Genomic DNA, 20651 nt, shown 5'->3' with positions numbered 1-20651 from the left:
CACCTGCCCTGCTCCCCACTTCTGCCTCCGGCTGTGCTCATGATACATCTGAAGCAGTTCCTGGGACACTCCAGAGGAAGCATCTACAGCAGTGCCTCCATCTTTGCTGGTGCTGCAGTTGCTGAAAATAGGGACCTGAATTTCCAACCCAGCAGTCTAAGGGCATTGGTGAGGATTAACATCCCATCCTAAAGCCCCATCTGTGCAGGGAGGCATTCATGGCTAACTCATCCTCCTGCCTATAATCAAAAAAAAAAAAAAAAAAAAAAAAGGAGCTTGACCTTAGATATGCCTACATGATGCGTGCATACACTGATTGCCTAAACAGTGCCTATTGCGGGAAACTGCCTTTCAGCTTCTTCCCACTGCCACTCAGGAAGTGAAATCTTCTTGTCACCGTTGCAATTACAGTGGAGGGTCTTTAACTGTAACGTTCATTAAGAGTGACAAGAAGAAAAGTGAAACTCGGATACATTTATGCTCAGCCCGTTTCAGATTACTGGTGTGTAATGAGCACGTGTGTGGTGTGGAGCAGGCAGATGGGCTTCCAGTTGTTTGTATACATGCCACCTTGTTAATAAACAGTGAGTTCACGCTCAGAGCAAGCAAATTAATGAGCATATTACAGGGAAGTCTGGAGACAGAGAATTAGCTCCAGATAAAATAAATACATTTCTTGTTTTAAGCGCTAGTTGTTTTCTAAATAGACACAGCATGCAGACATCCTCGAAATGTAAACAAATCAAAAATTAATATTTGAACTCAGCAGCTGCAACACCCTCTAATATGTTGCCCTGCAGCTGTGCGGAAATTGCATGTGGTCATCGCTGTGTGATGCTTTCTCCAAATCAAAGGCTCTGCTTCGAGGATCAGTGAGGATTGCCCAGACCATGATGGATGGCAGCACACACTGGTGAGATTACTTATTTCTCATCTTCGGGACAAAGTTAAGAAAGCTTGAAGATATTCAAGTCAATGTGTGCTATTAAAGTAATGGTCTGAATGTTGATTTCATGGGGCAGTGACTCTTTTGCTGATAAGTAATGATCTATAAAGACAAATTTAGACATAGAGGGAGATTTTTAAGAATATCTCATGGGTTGATTAGGTTCTTAATGCAACTGCATTAAGTGCATTTGGAAGTAGTTAAAATAATCAGCACTTGTATCTGTTCTCCACCAGGTAATAGAGAGATGATGTCATGCAAAAACTCCAGACTTTTTCTAAGTATAGGATTCAATACAAACCTGGTCAAGAGCCTAGGCTGGGAGGGTCATAGGCTGTAGTGGAGAGCTTATAAGACTATTTTGCTAAATGGTTTTGTTGTGTTGTTCTGAACAGCAGTGTTAAATCCATAGATTAGTGCAGTGACCCATCAGAGACACTTCTTACTGTAGGTAAGCACAAAAACTCATAACTGAAAATGCTGAAGCTATGTGATGGTGGAGTGCTTGGCCTAAATGGAAGACTATATCACCCCGTTTACTACGCACTGAACATCGTGGAAGGAGTGGAAAGACTGTAAGAGCCAGAGGTTGGGAAGGTGTGCAACAAAAAGACATCATCTGGAGAAGACATGGCTGCACTCATGAACTCACTGCAGCTGCGGTCATCTGCACAAAGTTAGGACAAGGCTGGGCCCCTTAACACTGCCCCATGCCTGTGGGGTCTCATCATCCATGAGACCTCACCCCTTCCTGAAGGACAACTGGCACATAAAGGTTGTTGGGAGAGGAAGCGTCACTTTTTCAGTAGTGTCGTCAATTGTAGGCATTTTTCTCTACCAAATAATCTCCTACGAATGCTCAGTGTGGAACTAACTGAACTCAGTGGGCCACACATTAAAAAGAAGCCACGAAAGGACAAGAAGACTTGAGAAGGAGGTTCCAGCAGGAAGGAATCCGAGAGAGGAGAATAACAGAAATAACAGAAACTCATTGTGTAAATGTATGAAAAACGAAACAAAGAGTGTAGGATTTGAATTCTGATTCCATTTTTAAGAGCTGATAGAGTTCAATTTGTGAAATAAGGAGAAAAGAAATTTAGGAAGTATGAATGGCAGAAGAGAAAGAAACAACCTATTACTCTCCCTTTTTAACTATTACATTGGGCTCAGCCTACCCAAAAGTGCTTAAAAATCATGTCCTTATTTTTCCTTCAGAGAGTCTAAATTAGTGTAATAGCCATAAAATAAACAAAACAAAACCAGCAGACCAAACAAGCAAATAAAACATCTCTACCCAGTGCCGTCGGCTACTGCATTACTCTTAAATTGGCCAAGCAAAATCCCTCTGTGACAGACTGACCTTAATTTGACAGTGGCTTTTACCCGGCACTGACAAACTTACTACCAAGAAGGCTCCAACAGGGGCCAAGGGAACAGTATGGAGACCGAGGCAGTTGGATGCAGTGACTGGCAAAGTCAAAGCTCTCATTTTGGTGACAGCCCCTGCTGCAGCTGACAAGTGACATGCATACTGCCTGTGCTCACATATCTTGGCACCTTGCATCCAACTTGTGTTGCACTTGATTTAGCTCCAAACAGAGAGTGATTCTCTTCAATTAGTGCTCACGGCAAGTCAGTCAACTGTGAGGCCACCTGGAAGGTGCTACAGGAAGCAGAATAGGAGTGTAACCTTCCCTGGAAGTGCTCATGACAGGGTAATGAGTGTAAGGATTCAGGCATTATGCTGGCCTGCCCCTGTCACCTGGCAGAATGCACCCAGGCAGTACCCTGGTCAGGCCAGGGTTCTATGATTGTGTAGTCTGCAAGCAGGTGTAAAGGACCCCTTTAAAAGTCAGAACCCGCCCATTTATTCTCTCTTTTTCCAGCTCTCCTTCCTGCTCCTCTCTTTCCACCTCCTCTCTTTTCTGCTCTCTCTTTCCCACAGTTCCCCTGGGGCAGACTGGACTTTTCCCGTCTCCCTCTTCTCTTCTGTCCCCTCTCTCTGTCTCTTTACCTCTTTTTTCTTTCCTTCCCCTCCCTACCCTTTCTAATAAAACTTCTCACTTGAACTCTGTCTGCCTGGCATGTTTGTCCTCTGCCTTGGTCACCCTCGCCTGCCATGGAATCCAACAAGGTTCCCCTCAAGCTTTATCATAACAATGAGAAAGGATAGGCACAAGGAGGGATGTGGAAGACTCAGAAGCATTTGACAGAAATGATGTTTGCTTTGTTTCATGCGGAAGGTGTGAAAGGAGGCCCAGGGCATCTTTTATACACAGGGATACAACTTGGGCATTTAGGGATGCTTGTAAATGATGCCCACTGAAGACATCCCTGTCAAGGAGAGAACACAAAAGAGGGCAAGCACAAAGGAGTGGAGCACTATGGAATGGAGAGAAGAATCAGTAAGGATAGAGTCTCAACATTCACACAGGAATCAAAGGAGAACAAGGTCCTTGGAAATCGGGATGGAGCATTAGTGTGGGAGGCAGTGGGAACTATTGTAACATTTGGGTCTTCTATTTGGTCTTTTATAAACCAAAGATGATCTTTAAAGGTTGATCCTCATCCTGGGAAGAAGTGGGAGAGTTTAGCAGGAAAGACGGGGGGGGGGGGGAGACCAACAGGATGAAGAAAATATTAAACTATAGGGGTGAGTGTATGAGGCTACTGTGTGAGAGATATAAGCTTGGAGTTTTACAATAGGAAGAGAGAGAAGGAAGCCCAGCCAAGGGCAACCACACAGGTAGAATGGTTAGGAAAAGGGAGTCACTCAGTGGATCTGAATTGCACTGGTTACAAAATGAGTCATGGATAAACAAAAGTCAGGAGAAGAAAGAAAAATAGCTTTGTGCACTGGTGTGGCATGAAGATTGGGATTTCCTTGGAACTTCTTCAGTCTGGAGTTCCTATGGGTAGAAGGGAGTGAGAGCCATGCAATGGCCAAAATACAAGCTCTTTTGTTTCTCTTTCTTTCTTCTTTCCTTCCTTCTTTTAAATTTAGGGAGTCCTCAATTTAAGTATAGATCATGTCCTTTTTTTTTTTTTTTTTGAAAAGGTTCAAACAAAGGAAATGCCTTGAAGTGGTCAATCATCCCTCAGGGGACCCTGTGGTCTCTTAAATAAAAATCACAAACTAAGAGAATAAGGAATAGACAATCAGTGAAAGTTCCAGAAAGATAGTGGATATACAATTCATAGTTCAAGCAGTGGGAGATAGGATGACGTGATGAGAAATAAGAAAAGAGAGTATATTACAAAAGAAAGAGATAAGGGAGATAAAGAAGCCAGTGTTAAAAAAAAATGGAAGGCACGAGGAAATTGAAAATATGCAGAGATAGAAGAGCAGGACCAGATGAAATGAAGAAGAGGGTGAAGAAGATGAGATAAAAACCAGGATATGGATCACACTAAGGAAAAAGCTCCTCGATCAAGTTACCATAGAGCAGGAAGGAATGGACTAGACCCTAGGAGCCCAGGCAGCCAGCATTCCGCAAGCACAAACTGTGCTGCTCAAACAGTCAGTGCACTGTGTTTTTATTCCCAAACACACACAGTGGAATGTTCTAGTAATTATAACTCTGCAGTAAGATTTTATAGGTTGATCCAATGAGAAGATAAAGTATTTAGAAAATTATAAATCCATAAGCATGTCATTGTTACCTCTAATGACAAAAGCATAGTTAGTAACACTCATAGCCTTGCACGTCAGTTTGACCTGATAGCTAATCTATCTCCTGTTTGTCAACAGCTACCACAACAGGAAAATGGCCAACATCACTGAACATTACTTAACCATTAAAAGTGAGTGCCAATTATGCAGATCGTTCTAATAGCATCAACACATACAAATATATGTGCTGCCAAGAGAAAAGAACAACGCACTGGCTACCACTATTAAAAAAAAATTCAAGTACATATACATTTAAAAGATTAAAGTAGGCATGGGTTGATACGGATTATTAAAATTCAGCATGGGCGAGTGCTTTTCTTTTCCATTTATTCAGTTAGCAGGAATACCTCAGAGCAGGGGCACCTACATAGGTGAGGCACCCACGCCAATCTAATCAGCTTCCTCAGTATTTACAGGAGCACGTCTCGCCAGTTTTTTTTTAAAGAATCCTTCTCTAAGCTCCCTCATCATCATAACCACCCCTGCCAATCCATCCTCTGATCCACTAGCCAGAAGCTGGGCGGTGGCTCGGGCTGCAAAGTGCTGTTGTACAAGCAAGAGAACCAGAGTTGGATTGTCAGAACCCATGGAAAAATGCCATGCATGGTGGTAAGCACATATAATCCTAGTGCTGGGGGGCAGACAGATGGTGGAACCTGGAACTAAGTGGTCGGCCTGTGTAGCTGAATCAGGAATTTCAGGACCAGGGAGAGGCTCTATTTCAGAAGTGTGGTGCAGAGGGATTGAGAACAAAACCTGACATCACCCTCTGGCCTGCATGTGCTCGTGTGCATGCAAACACACACCTGTGCACACATGAACACCTATGCAGACAAACACTACACAAGTGCACAAAGTATCTGATATGGAGCTGGGGGTGCTCAGTCAGGGATATATTTGTCTCACACACATGAGGATCTGAGTTGAATCCCCAGAAACCATGTTAAAACCAGGCATGATATAGTATGTGCTTGTAATCTGTGTTGGAGAGGTTGAGGCAGAAGGATCCTTGGGACTCATTCTTCAGCCAGTCTACCCTAATTGATGAGTTTCTGGCCAATGAGATGCTCTGTCTCAACAGAGGTGGCTGTGGAATGTGTTCTTGAAGATGACACCTGAGGTTATCCTTTAGCCTCTGTACACATGCACACATGTGTGCACTTGTACTGCTCACACTCAAAAACTATGCACTCTCTTTCTCTCTCTAAGCTAACAAACAACAAAAATACCTGTTTCTAAGTCCCTAATGTGTGTGGGCAGTCATACTCAGCACCATGAAGTTCAACAATGACAAGGGGAATTATGAAATCCCAGTCTACAGATTCAGTTCTTGGCTCTATCCTGCTTGTTTGAATCAATTACTTAACTCTCTTGTGGTCTGGTTTGTTTGTATGTGAAAGAAGGGTTGAACGCCACCTCCCTTGAAGATCACATGAATTCGAAATGGCAAAACTGCCTCGGAAGCCATCAGCTCAGAACTTCTCACATGTGCCTCAGGGGCACCACCTATTATGAGATGCCCATGCAGACAACCTGCAGAGAACATGAGTTAGGCAGTGCCAAGTGGAAGAAACACTCTTACAACATGGAAGATGCCAAAGGGAAGCAGATTCTGGAAGGAAAAGACTCCAAGTTAGGCACTGAGGCATCATGGGTAGGATTTTGATGATCAAAACAAGGTAACAACCACCAAACCACTACACATTTCAAGTCTGTCTGAGCTTTTTCTTTGCCTTTGATCATTGCGCCAGCTGTCAGCACCAGCTCACCTTCCTGTGACTGAAGCTGCTGTGAAATAGAACCTCCCCCACTCCTGTGTCTGAGTGTAGAAGCATGGGGTCCTTCTGACTCCTTCCCAGGTGCTCCTCTCTGTTCAACTCAGACCCCAACCAGTACTCAGTGCTGCAGCTGTAGCAACTTCTCCCAGGATGCAGGTCTGGGCTCTGCTGATCTGGACATGTCTACGCTATCACAAGCAACATGGGCCTTACTTTCAGAAATGCTAGCAAAGAATGAAGAGAACTACAGTGATGACTCAAAAAGGGTTGAGAGGGTGTTGTGCCTTAATGATTTAGAAGAAAGAACTACTAACAGCAGTACTCTTTAAAAGGAACTGGTGACAAAGGTCTATTTGCTGGGGTGATTCCATCGTCTAATCACAGAGAAAGGACAGAAGGAAGGAAGAAAGGAGGGAGGGGGCAGAAGAAAGGGAGGGAAGCCAATCTACAATCTATGTACGTATGTGCTAATAGTCTCATCTTATTTTAGTAGTTGCCAATGAAGCACTTAAAATATTAACACCAGTTATTAGTTGAGTGCTTCCCCAAAGAGAGTTCTAGGAATCACTGACAACCTCTGTGAGATGCTGTGACTGGAGAGGGGATGGGTATTCATTCAGTCAGATGACTGGGAAATACCACCTAGTGCTTGTTGTCATAATGATTTACATCTGTTAAGGCTCCAAAGCTCCTGCAGCAATGGAAGTTGCTAAACTTTGCTTAACCAAAACTCCAGGCTAAAAAACTTAAGAACTGTATTTCATTTTCCAAATTTTTGGCCAAGAATCTTCGTTGCATTTAACAACTATAAATACCTTTAGAATTAAACTGTATGCAATATAGAACTGCTCAGACTAGTATTTCTTTGATACTTTTTCCCATTTGTTTATGCTCTTATACAGATTGGGGGATATTAACCAGCACTGTAAACATCACTGCACAAGCAACAATCAAGTTTTAACTCCATAGAGTTCCACCTCCCCAGTGAACCAGCTCCTCATCCTCAGCACTATCACCCTCAGTCAGGACTCTCATCTCTTCCAGAAAGATGAGAAGAACAGCCATCCTACAGGGCACTCACAAAGCCCAGGGCACAGTTTTTTATAATGTGTCTGCACTTGGACATCTCCCCCTTAGGGCTTTATCTGTGCTTTCTTTTTAATTTCACCCTCTTCTGTGAACAGGAGAAAGCTTTTAGCTGAGAAAGACAAACAGAGAAAGCACCCCAGGCTTTGGAAATTCTTGATAATGTTGAGATGTACAGGGTAGGTGGGGTAGGGGAGTGGGAGGTGGAGACAAACCTATGAAGAAACTCCTTCCCATAGCACTTAGCCATGTCTGTGACAGGCTGATACACCCCTGCATCACATCCCACTTCATTTGTCTTTGCTGAAAATCTTCAGCCCTGACCTAAATCTTCCAACTATCTATTTGCTTTGACAGACTTGGAGGAAATACCCCCGCCCCACATATGACATCTCCATATGCAAGAACACACTAGAGTGATTGGACCTGTTCCCAGGATGTGTTTATTCTTGTCTGTGTGATTGATTAAGTGGAATTTTCTTTTTGAACAGCTAAGTGCAATTGAGAGGTCTTAGGTGATGATCACAGTTACAGCTAAGATAGAGGAATAAATCCCAGGAGCAAATTGTAGCCCCCTGAAAGGACCACAGAGAGGGTCCTTCTCTCTGTGGTCCCCATGGACACTTGTGAGGACACTGCATAGTAGGGGTAGGTGTCAGCCTGTTTGTTCTGTCACCACACAATTCCTCTCCTTCCTTCCTTCAGATCAAACTAATTTGAAAAATTCCATGACACTTATCATGAACTGAAGCAGCATTTCAACATAAAAAATAGAATTCTAGGACCTTCGGTTCAAGATAATAGTAAGTAGGAACTGAGCTGGTAAGCTATAATTCATCCCTTCAACCTCTACAAGGGACTGAACACCTGATGTACAACTGTCACCCCAAGTCCAACTTATCCCAATGCAAACATCTTCCTTACTGACTCTTACACTTATTGCTGTCCCAGGCAAAGGTCTATATCCACCCTTTGAATTTTCATTACCTGAAACTTGGAATCTCCAGTTCCTTCACAACTATGGCAAGAGAGCAACTATTTCTGTTGCTCTATTAAATTAAACCACATGAAACTGCCCTATTGGATAACTTTTGCTGACAAATAGCAAAAATCTAATGTATATTTGACATCCAATGAGGCCAAGTCCCTTCCTTCCCCTTCACCCTTGGCTTGAAAGCTCATCTGGACTCCTGTAATTACTTAATACAGGTCTTCCTCAGCTTCTTGCAGACCATCTTCTGTAATCTTTCTCTTTGCAGAACGGCAACCATAATACTTAATCCCAGCCCTTGTGGGGTTGAGGGAGGGAAGCTATCATGATTTCCAAGCCAGTCTGGGTTACTGAGTAAGACATCCCCCAAAAAAGATGGTCTCAAGGGGACAGACATTTCACAGAAAGGGGAGATCTCTAGGGAACCCGTCCTGTAGGCACCTTAGTCCTGGACTTGTATCTTCCAGAGCCATGAGAAAAATCCATTTGTGCTATTAAAGTTTCCCAGTCTTCAGTACTCTTCAGTATTATGGTAGCCCTGACAACCAAATGTACTATCCTTCACTAAGCTACATTTCTTAGATGAAAGTTAGATATCTTCACTCTATCCCCCAGAGCCCGGATAAAGCCAACCTGGCAAGGAATATGGGTTTACTAAACACTTAATGAACAGTATTTAGAAAGTCATACGTTTAGTGACAAAGTAAACTATGTCAACATTTTTTCTTTTTTTCTCATGGCTTCACAATTGAAGTACACTTAAAACAATCCCTATTCTGAGCAATGGGCAATGACTACATTTAAAATCAAGAACATACCCAATTTCATGGACAGTCAAAGCCTGTTCTTCTGAGACTGGGGACTTCCAAAGTCATTGAGTCCAGCCAGTACTATGACTCTCTAGTCTAATGGTCCCTATTAGCCTTAAAAAAATTAATGCATCTCCTTATCACCTAATTTACCATCAAAGAGTGCTCTGGACTTTGGAGAGAACAGAGCTCATTAACTATTAAAACTTTCCACTCTCCTATAAACATTTATTTATAAAATATGTCATAGCATACAAGTTTTAGGGTCCACATGCAAAACAGACTGGAATGGAAAATATACCACGAGAGGGATAGTTCACACTCTACCGCTGATAGCATCCCTTAAGCCAGTCCCTTTCTGCTCTAGCTTATCTTCCACAGTTTTCATATAATACCCTTACTCAAGGCACACCTCTCTCCAAAACCCCTGCAGTGCTCAAGATCCAGCCTCAATTTATAGCTGAAATTTCAAGCTTTCTATATTCAGATTTCAAGTTAAATTTCCCAGTGTGTTTCTGTAGTGTACTTCAGTGCCAGCCATGTTCATCACTCTTGTTGGATAACTCATGGGCCATATATGACCCATATTCTTTACTTTCCAAGTCTGCCTCCTGGTAGAACCACATGCCCCCTCTTCTAGCTAACCCAACCCTTGCTGATCTGAAGGAGACAAGCTAAGTTTCACCTGCTCCATGAAGCCTTCCATGTCTTGTTCTCCCCTCCTCTCCCTCAGACCCCAGTTAACTCCTACAGTCCTTATGACCAGCAGACAACTCAGTGCAAATCTATTTGTACCATTTGTCAACTGTATCTTCAGTTCATCCCCTTAAGTAGCCTGAAATGTCTCTCTGCTTCCTCATAACAGAAATTCGGCAAACATCTACTAACACACTCTTACTACCTGCTATTAATGTGGTTGGGGACCTCAAGGGTTTAGCCCCCAGTGTTACAATACTGTTTACATAGGTAGCAGAAGCTTTGGGAGCCTGTCTAGAGTTTATTGGGTCACTGGCATCATGCTTTTAAGGGGACTGTAGGACTCTACTGTCATCTCTTGACTACCTGTTCTGAAACATAGGCCTTTTCATACAGGTATGTTTCCTTCACTATATGGCATAGCTGAAGGGCTCTTACCAGACTGAACAAAATCTCATGACAGGGGCTTGAACCTTCAAAATTCTGAGCTAAATGAACCATTTCTTTTTCTCACTTATCCGCACTGGTATTTTACTATAGTTACACAAAGCTGTAATGAACATGTCAGTGACCTCTTAGTTTTCATAGCAGCAACTTGTATACCTTAAAGTAAGACTCAGCAGTTGAACTCAGACTATAGAGTTGCAATAGTCAAAACCTGCCATCATCAGATATTCCCTTGGGAGGAGACACTAATGTTTGACTCTCTTCCAAGACAGTCCTGACTGTAACTGGTAGCACCAGAAACAAAGTCCACCTGAAATCTGGTACAATTTGTGTTTCTCTGTTGTTTTGGAAAGAACATAGTGTCTTGTGCATGCTAGACTGGAGCTTTACCACTGAGCTACACCCCAGCCAGCCCTCTGACAAGACTCATGCTGGACACTCTAAAATGGCCACACAGTTTCTGTTGAGTCAGATTTTGCTCTGAGTTCATCATTGTCCCAATGCTACCCTGCATTCAACAGTCTTCTTAGACAATAGAACCTAATGGCCAATATCTAGTCTTAAGATCATAAGCAAAAGAAGGCATACCTTTGGTACCAACCAGTCATATTGAGAACATTGACAATGACTTACTATGCCCCCATCTAAACAAGACGATGCTTATTGGTGTTGTCTCAGTATGATCATGCCTGTTGGATGCTGGGAGGTAGACACTGAGCCAAAGTTCCTTCCTGTTCCAGGATAAGCCACATAGCTGGGCCAGCCTCCTACCAGATCTTGCTTGCTCTTCTTTCCCTTTTATATGCATATCCCAGAATGCCACCTAGTCCAGCTCCTCAAAAGTGAGGCAGTCACTGCTGAAGGCATAGTTGTACAAACTTTTCTACAATTTAGAAAGGAAGGTGGAATATACAACCTTTACACATTTTAGTGACAGGGTTATTAACATACTCTTTTTTTCCTCCCTGTAGTCTGAAAATCTATCCATTAGTAGATTCAAAAGCAGATATTTTGATGCTGTTCTGTGAATATCTAGGTGGATAGTCAAAGGTGTTTTATGAATCCAATGTTATTTACATTTCAAGTCCTTCTTTCTTCCTTCTCTCCCTCCTTTCCTTCTCTACCCTTCTCTGGATTCTAAAAAGAGGAAGAAAACAATTCATCTCCTAAGGAAACTGGTCTACTTTTAGCTGAACCGCCCTAAATTCTGTGCCTGGGCAAAGATTCCCCTCAGAGAGCAGCTAACATAAGCATGGGAAAACATGTTTAGAAAATGCATTTTTGGTACCTTAAAATGTATATAAAAAGTATTATAATCATCACTTCATTCTCCATTAATATGAGACTAATTTTCTTTCAGGACTTACAAAAACATTATTAAATTTCTATCTGAAGCTAGATGTGGTGGCACACAACTGTAATCCTCACTTTGGGAGGCGGGGGCAGGAGGATCAGGAGATCAAGGCCGTCCTAAGTTATATAGCAAGTTGATCCCAGACTGTGTGTGAAGATTAATCTTCATTACCAACTTGACTGAATCACCATGGAAACACATCTCTGGATGTGTCTATGAGCATGTTTTCAAGAAAGGAAGATAAACCCTGAATGAATGTGGGGGCACTGTACCATGGGTTTGGGGTCTGGGATGGAAAGAAGAGGAGAAAGAAAGGGAAGTGCCAACATTGGACTCTTTCTGCTTTCTCACTGCAGATGGAATAGAACTGGCTATGTCAATGTCCTGAACTGTACATTTTCCATTCATGATGGGCTATGTCCTCAAACTGTGAGCCAAAGTACTCTTCCTTTCTCAAGTCCTTTGGCATTTTATGACAACAATAAGAAAGTAACTAATACACTGGGCTAAACGAGACCCTATTTCAAAAAAAGAAAGAAAGAAAAAAAGGAAAAACAAACAAAACCAGATATATTTGAATTCTCATTCACTAAGTGTTTGAGGAAATACTGTGGAATCAGTTCCTGAACAAGAGAAGTATCAACTGAAAGAAGTGCTTGTAGTCTGAACCAAACAGACCAGTACCAGCATCCTTTTGCCTGGTATGAAGCTCCTAGCAGCTGCCCTGGAATTCCCTAGGACCCCAAAGAGGCATCACTCACCAGCACAGTATCCGACGAAGTTCAGGAATTGCTCTTCCTTGCAGCTGGTCTTGCAGTACCCACTGGTGAGTGTGAGGTGCGGGTGACAGGAGACACAGTCTGATTCCAGGGGCCCATGGCACTGCCTGCAGGATGGGTGGCACTCTGGGGACAGGGATAAAGGCCAGGACTAGAATCAGCAGTTCAGCATGCAAATGCATGCAATATTTCATGCACCCCACAAATCTCTATCTCTGGCCATCTACTGAAGACTCCAAAGAATGCCTGGCACACACCTAGACTTGACCTAACAACTGCCATTTCTGGAAGAAAAGAGACTATAGTCCACAAACAGAAGAGAGATCTAGAACTATAAAAATTTGAATCATCAGTCACCCATTCCAGAGGGGCATCCCCATATATGTGAGCAGGAAATTTAAACCCATATTTGGCAAGCATCTCCTACTGCAAAACACGAGACAGAGACAGAGACCAGAGAGACTGAGACAGACACATACAAAGACACACATACACACACACACACACACACAGAGAGAGAGAGAGAGAGAGAGAGAGAGAGAGAGAGAGAGAGAGAGAGACAGACAGAGAGAGAGAGAGAGAGAGAGAGAGAGAGAGAGAGATACAGACAGACACATTCACCCAAGCACACAGGCACACATACACATACACACAGAAAGAAGGACAAAAAGAGGAGGGGTCTTGCTTTTCAGAAACTCCCAGCAGGTAAGCAGGGGACCAGACATGCACATGGACTGAGACTTCCCACCAGAGTACATTACTAGCCAGGTTCTACCTTCAGGCCTCATCTTGGATCTTTCTTTCTTTTTTTTTTTTAATCAGTTTAATCAGCAATACACAGTTAAATATAAAGAACAGAAAAACGGTCTTCCTCCTGGAGGTTATCACAGGCTGCATCTGAAGTTCAAAGCCTTAGACAAAATTATAGCCAACTTATGTCTTCCTCAGAAAACCACCAAATTAACAAGAGGCACAGCAGTGTAAGAACCCAGGTGAGTCTCTGAAAGGAGCAAGCAATAAAGATGCAGACAGGGAGGAAGCCAGGCAGGTCATGGCTACAACCTGCCTAGGCTGCCAAAGCAGGTGCCAGGAGATCTATGTGTTCCTAGCCAGGAAGAAGAGATCTAAGCCTGTCTGATGCCAAGAGGTGGGGGCGAGGGGCAGGTGCTGTGTGGAGCTTGCTGACACCAATACACTCCCTCCTGGAACAGGGCTGGTGGAGAGCAAAGATGCAGGCTCCAACTCAAATCAAACGGCTCTCCCTTCTGGCAAGAGGCCAGGAGGAGGTAAGCTAATTTTTTAAAAGGGGTGGGGACAAGAAAACAAACTGCTGATTAGAAGATACTAGATCAGTCTGCATTCCCGAGACTCTGTTTGAGAAGCTTCCAGAAGATGCTAGCATTCCAAGGATAATTCTACCACCCAGGTCTACCCACTTCTTAGAAGGTCTGCAGTGACCTGTGTGCCCTGCTTCTGGCGAGACCATCTATCTACTGACAGTGAAGACATGGAGCAAGGAGGCTCTCCTTCAAATAGCTTACACACAGGAACCACAGGGGCCTGGATAAAAGCTTCTCCAGCTACAGGACTTCTTCAAAGGCAAGCTAAGGACAAAGCAAGCAGTTTCCCTGAAGAGCTGATGGGCGCTTTAAAATAAAGCTGCCCTGGGCCCAGGGATTAGAAAGGTATTTGGGAGAAAGAAGAAAATTGTAGAATAAAAATACACTGCAGTCATCTATAGTTAAATTGACAGTATATTTGCTTTTTTAGAGTTTAGGCCAAAAGAATCTAATATGTGCTCACTTATTTATTTGTTCTTTATTTGTTTGTTTTAATATTTCATGGGGCTGGAGAGATGGTTCAGTGATTAAGAGCACTGGCTTTTCTTTCCAAGGTCCCAAGTTTGATTCCCAGCACCCACATGGCAGTTCACTGCTATCTGTAACTCCAGTGCCAGGAGATCCAATGCCCTCTTCAGAGCACCAGGCAAGCACTTGATATACAGATATACACACAGGAAAAACACTCATACACATAAGACAAAATAATTTAAAACATTTTATAAGTTTACTATACATTTTCTGAATCCAGAAATACATGGGCAAGATTTCATTACAACAGCTTTTTTTGCCCATCAACTAGCCTCAGATGTCTATTTTTGGAAACAAAATAGACTCCTGAGAGAATGTGTTTGTCTCTTCCACCCCGTAGGTATAAGAATAAATAGTTACACCCTAGGGTGCTTAAGTTTTACTATTTTGCCAATTCTGATAAAAATGCTTTACTAATCTGAATTTGGGATTTCAGAAATCTCTGTTATGGAATATAGAGGTGCTCTTAAATAGGGAAGACATGTCAAAGATAAGGTTCTCATTTTTCTTTTTCTTTCTTTCTTTCTTTTTTTTTTTTTTTTTTTTGCTGCTGACACCAAGGAAAGCAAGCCTGGGAAATGTCCTTAACTGTATTTTGTGCCTATCCCTTTATAATATACACCTCCAATGCTGGTCTCCAAGTCACCACCCCTGAGCCGTTCTACTTCTGCGACCTCGCCCCTCAAACTAAGCTGCCCTGCTTTAAACAACAGAGAAGGGGCAGTGAGACTCCCAAGGTTAGGTCCCAAGAAGCCAGTAGCTTCTGTTTGGGTTTCTTGGAATGTTCTCCTCAAGAAGAGACAGATGGCTTGGAGGAAGGCTAACTAATTGAGACTACCATATTGTGAAGAAGCTCAATGAGGCACAAGAACTGGCCTCATAAAATGGGGGTGGGAGGGGTTCTTGACCCACCTAACTTACTGATATAGCTAAATTTGCCTAAAGGATCCTAAGGGAGAGCTTCCAAGCTGAGCCTACAGATCCCAGGGACTGCAAAAGATAATAACCTGTTGTTTACAAGCAACTAACACTGAGTTGTTTTAAGCCAGTAATTTTGGGTGGCACTAGGCAACCAGAGCAGAACCTCATTGAGAGAAGAAAGTAAAGGATTCTTGAAAGAGTCTATCTCAATGCCACATCTCAAATCCTTCCTTCCCTTTTGATGAAAAGTAACAGGGATTTAAAAACAGCAGAGGATGCAGAACGGAATGGCAAAAAGTTATGATTCTTCAAAATATGGTGATTTACTTACGTCTTCATATTTGGAGACAATATAAAAAGGTACCACTCTCATTTGTCCTCACTTACTAAACACTAGAGAGACATGATAGCTCAAAGAGCATATCACCTGTTGTGGGATTTCCACTCTCAAAGCCCCGTTTTCTTTCATATTCTGAACTTTCAAATCTGGTACACTGAGCACAGACTCCTGGGAGAACTACAAAAAATAGGCCTTAAACTTTAAACAGAGCCATAGTAACTGAGTGTTATGTTGAGTTAAATTCTGGAGCTTATACAACGTAAATGTTTTATTTATTCTATGAGAGAAGTTCTCTTGACGTGATTGTCTCCTAGACAAGAGAAATCCAGCAGAGTGAATGTATTTAAATATTATAGTCTATGAGACAAAGCTGTTTATGATTTTCACACTAGCCATGCTCCCTCATGGGAAGATTAATTCCCCTTGTTCTCTTCACACAATACCTTTATACTGTCAAGTGTGAGAATAGGATTTTGAGCCCAGCCTGTCACTGATGGGATGAAGTCTTTAATCAAATGTCATGTTGCACTAGGAAAAGCAAATGTAAGAGCAGAACTCTGCCCCAGCAGGTCACACACTCACCCGTGCAGGTACCTTCCAGGTTAAAGTGGCTTTCTGGACATTGGGAAAGGCAGCGCCCAGATAGCAGCACATGGGCAGGCTTACAGACTGTGCAGCTGAGAGGGCTCTTCCCTGCACACTGGAGGCAGGATGGGTCGCAAGCTGAGAAGAAGACCAGAAGAGTTATTAGGATAATTCTACATGGGACAGTAGCTGCTCCACTGGAGTCCACTCTGTCTGTTCACTTGGATTTCCCAATACCAGGACACATGGTATATACTTTTCTTTAAAAGAAATATCCTACAATGTCAAACCCAAATGTAGCCAGACTGACAACCTTTACAGTCATTTATTTTCTCCCCATGCTGGAGGATGTCAAATAGAGAACCAGAAACTATGAATGGTTCTCCTATCCCTAGGATAGCTGTCACTCTGGAAACTGGCCTGCTGTGCAGACTGTTCAAGGTAAAGAGAAAGGGTCTATGTGTGTGTGTGTGGGGGGCTTTGTTCACACAACGCCCATTCTAAGATGGAGCCTGAGTGTACACAGGATGGAAAGAGTTCATCAACATCAGAGCAATACAAAATCAATCACCACAAAAGCAAGGAACAGGATGTGCTTGTGTGGAATGAGGTAACAGTCTAGCATAGAGAGTAAAAGCATTGCTCTGCAGCTCTGGTACCTCAGCTGAACTGGAAACATCTTGAGGCCCTTGCTTCCTCATCTCTAAAACAGGGATTCAAGATGACAATGAGACAGATGTATGCACAATCTCTAGATCGAGGTATGGTCCTTATAAACCTCAGCTGTAATTAATAACAGCAAGCACAATGTTACCAGTTTCCAGAAGTGGGTGTGATGAAAACAAAAGGAACAAAGAAAGAAGACTTCATGGGGCATTCACCAGACCTGTAAGGGTCACTGAAAGCCCCCGCCCTGAGGAATAGCTTTCATGATTCTACAAGGTGCTATGAATGCAAGCTGTGACACAATCAATAGTCCCATTCAGCTGCGATGATCATGAGCAACAACTATGACCATCATGACAAGACATCCCTAAGGGTGTAATAATGGTACCCTCATCTTTTTGGGTTGTATGTAAGGCTCACCCATCAGGAGGGAAATCAAGCCTCATATTAGAAACCGACCGAGGGCTAGTGATATCACAAATGCTCCAGGAGAACCTACAGCTGCCATTTCATGACTACACCGACATAATACTTGACTGCATTCTAAATATTTATCATGATGCGGCCCCCCCATAAGTGTGGCTCCCAACCCCATCAAAGAAGATGCTCTTTGCAACAGATGGTGACCAATTCAGAACGCCACACTGGTCACAACTGCAGAGAAAATCTGCTCATGGGGTACCCAGTCCCAGTGGATACGTCCACAACACAGCTGCTGCACCAGAAAAAGGACAGGAAGATTTTAGGAGCCAGAGGGCCAGGAAATCTGCTGTGAGCTTGTGGCTCCTAGAAATGACAGGGAAGCTTCACAGGTGAGACCTCAACAATACGACTATCCCAATGAGACCCTAACTAGGATGACAACAATAGACATGTTAACATGGAAGAGGTGATTTCACAGGGCCACACCCACAGATGGAAAACCTCAGGGATGAAACCTTATTTGTTTTTTGAAAACTGGCTTTAAAAAAAGAAATGAAAGAAAAGAATGTGTGCTTAGGAGGGAGGGGACTCTTGAAAGTGTTGAATCCAGTGGAACAGAGAAACCTATATCTACCACAAAGACAGTTCCCATTGATTGCTTATAGTAATAAAAGTAGCCACCTCTTCCCTTACAGATGTGAAAATGTTAGATAATGCATTCAGAAATGGAAAATAAACACTTGTGATTTTAATATGAAAGAGAGAGAGAGAGAGAGAGAGAGAGAGAGAGAGAGAGAGAGAGAGAAACGAGGAAAATAAAGTCACAGTCCCTGTTCTGAGAGACAGCTCAGTCAAAAGTTAGCACAGCAGGTAAACCATGCATAAGGCAGCAAGGCATGTGCCCTTTGAGTTTAACCTTTCCTTCATTCCTTTCTCATCCCTGAGCTTGAACAAGGCACCCAGCAAACCACAATGGAATTCTATTTGCAAAAGCAAACCAGCTCCTACTTATTTTTACTTAAGTCTTAGACTCTGCTTAATCTTGAACCTGCTTGTAAATTATGCTCTTTGAGAGCAGTAACTTCAAACGCTACACAATCATACATAGAGCTAGTTTTAAAACTTGGATGCCTCTTCCCTCCTCCCTGTCACCATCCCTCCCCCTTCCTCCCTCTCTCCACCCATGCCAAAATCTAAGCATGTACTATCCCTTTCTAAATGAACCCAATACTTCATACTGACTCATCCTGCAATTAGCTTTTGCACTGTTAAGTAGTGATCCCAGCCACACCCGAGTAAAGACCCGCAGGTAGAACTCCCAGGCTGCACAATATAGTCTCCCACTGCTGTTGAGAGCATTAATTACGTGTTTTTATTTTCTCTATTTCTGATCCTTGGACAACTGCAAAAGAGCTTATTCTGCATAAACTACCTCAACCCCCCAGGGCTCTTTTCCTGAAGATTGTAATTGATTAGCTTGGGAGTGTGCATTTCATACACCAACTAACCAAAACGCAAACCTCCAGCACCTCCTTACAAGCTCTTCCATTAATTCACACTTGTGCCGAAGAGGGCCCAGACCAGGATCCTGCCCATCCAAATGACCCCAGTCTCTGTCAAATGGACAAGACCCTCCAGATAGTAGACATGCTCATCTCCATCTCGCTTGTCTCCTCTATCAAACACCCAGAAGATTCACAGGACCTGCAGACTTGGCAGAACCAAGTGTAATTTTATACCAACAAGATGTCTGATTCTATCAACACCTAAAATAACACCACAAATCATCTTTGTAGTACAAGACACTCTCTTCAGTGAGGATAACCAGGTCCCACAGGATGCTGTTCAAGTATTAGACTACTCTCTCATTGGCTGATGTCTGGTTATTAATCTCTAGCCTAGCATCTTATCTCACCTATCACCCAGCACCTAAAGTTTATAAACAGCTGTGCCAGAGGTCCCAGGCCTCTGCTACTGAGCAATGGCCAGTCCATGTCCTCACTTGATAAACGCTGTCTTCCTACCGCTGTGTCAATGGCTCTAGTACAGCAGTGAAGATGACAGAAATTCATTCCAAAGTATTTTCAGGGTTCTCAAAAAGTGGAAGGGGTTAGTAAACTAAAGTTTAAGCAAATAAAAGAAGGTATCATGGGATTGGTACAATGGTTCAACATGTAAAAGCACTTGTTATGCAAACATGAGAACCTGAGTTCAAATCCCCAGTAAACTGTTAAGGATGGCCATGATCCCTATGCACCTGCAAACCCAGTGCTTTAGGGACCAGAAACAGAAGGAACACAGGGCTGAGCAGTCAGCAGCCTAGCTCTAGTTTTGATAAGAGATCCTGTCTGAAGGGAAGAAGGCAAAGAGTGTTCATGATGCCCAAGGTCCTGCTCTGGTCTCTTGGAGTATTCACATACAGATGTGTACCTCCCAACAGGAGTATATGATGTGTGCAAATCTGTGTGTGCACACACTTGTGGGCATGTACAAACACACACACACACAGTCTCTGAACACAAAATGAAACAGAATATTGGAACATAAGGTACCAATAAACACCCAACAATAAATCATATTGTCAACACAAAGCTTTTTCTTTCCCCAGGATGACTTGAGGAAGCAATCTGAAACAGCAGTGTTTTCCATAGGCTTAAATAAATATAGCTATGATGGCACTGATATGCTTACATTACATTTTTTAAGTCCATTAGAATCCCCAGGTCTTCCTGTTATACAACCTTAATAAATAGGAATCAGGATGTATCACTGCAGAATTGAAAACCGTGGCAAAGTAAGTTAAAGCATTATGAGTATAAACCTGAGTTATTTGATTCTATTTGGTCACAAAGTCAACGTGTCAGCCTGGCTTACTGTGAGTGGAGGTTATTATTTTACCCAAAACAGGAAAGCAAAGACAAGTAGGGAGGAAGGTTGGCAGTCTCAGAAGTTGGAGAGAGATACCCTTTGTCACCCTGTGGGTCTTAGAAAGACAACCCCTGACCACGAACAGGTCGCAGGAAGGAGGCAAGTGCTACATGAAGACTCCCTAAGTCTTCATCTCTGAAAACCTTTATATTAGTAAACACATTTAGATTTTTAAAAACGATCTCATGAAACTTCCCATTCTGTGCTGGTTTGGGAAATGTCTACATTACTACATTACTCCAGTGACTTTTATTAGAAGCGATCATTCTGTGGGAGCTATTTCCTTGCAGGAATTCTGTCCAAAGTCTCCACTCTTTCAAGGAAGACTTAACTCTATCATCAGGCCTATCTGGAAGGC

At 42.8% G+C, this 20651-nt stretch overlaps 1 protein-coding gene across 1 annotated transcript in view; it reads right to left on the bottom strand.

Annotated features, from left to right (window-relative positions):
• LOC100753685 (extracellular matrix protein FRAS1) overlaps positions 1 to 20651 on the bottom strand; it is a 269806-nt gene that overhangs the window by 156060 nt on the left and 93095 nt on the right. The window contains exons 18-19 of the mRNA XM_035453056.1: positions 16274 to 16414; positions 12542 to 12685 (exon numbers count right to left, since the gene is read on the bottom strand). Coding sequence (XP_035308947.1) covers positions 12542 to 12685; positions 16274 to 16414 — 285 coding nt within the window. The remainder of the gene's footprint in view (positions 1 to 12541; positions 12686 to 16273; positions 16415 to 20651) is intronic.

This window comes from Cricetulus griseus (genome assembly GCF_003668045.3).
Source record: "Cricetulus griseus strain 17A/GY chromosome 1 unlocalized genomic scaffold, alternate assembly CriGri-PICRH-1.0 chr1_1, whole genome shotgun sequence".
Classification (NCBI taxonomy): Eukaryota; Metazoa; Chordata; class Mammalia; order Rodentia; family Cricetidae; genus Cricetulus; species Cricetulus griseus.
This window is presented reverse-complemented; position numbering and strand designations above follow the sequence as displayed.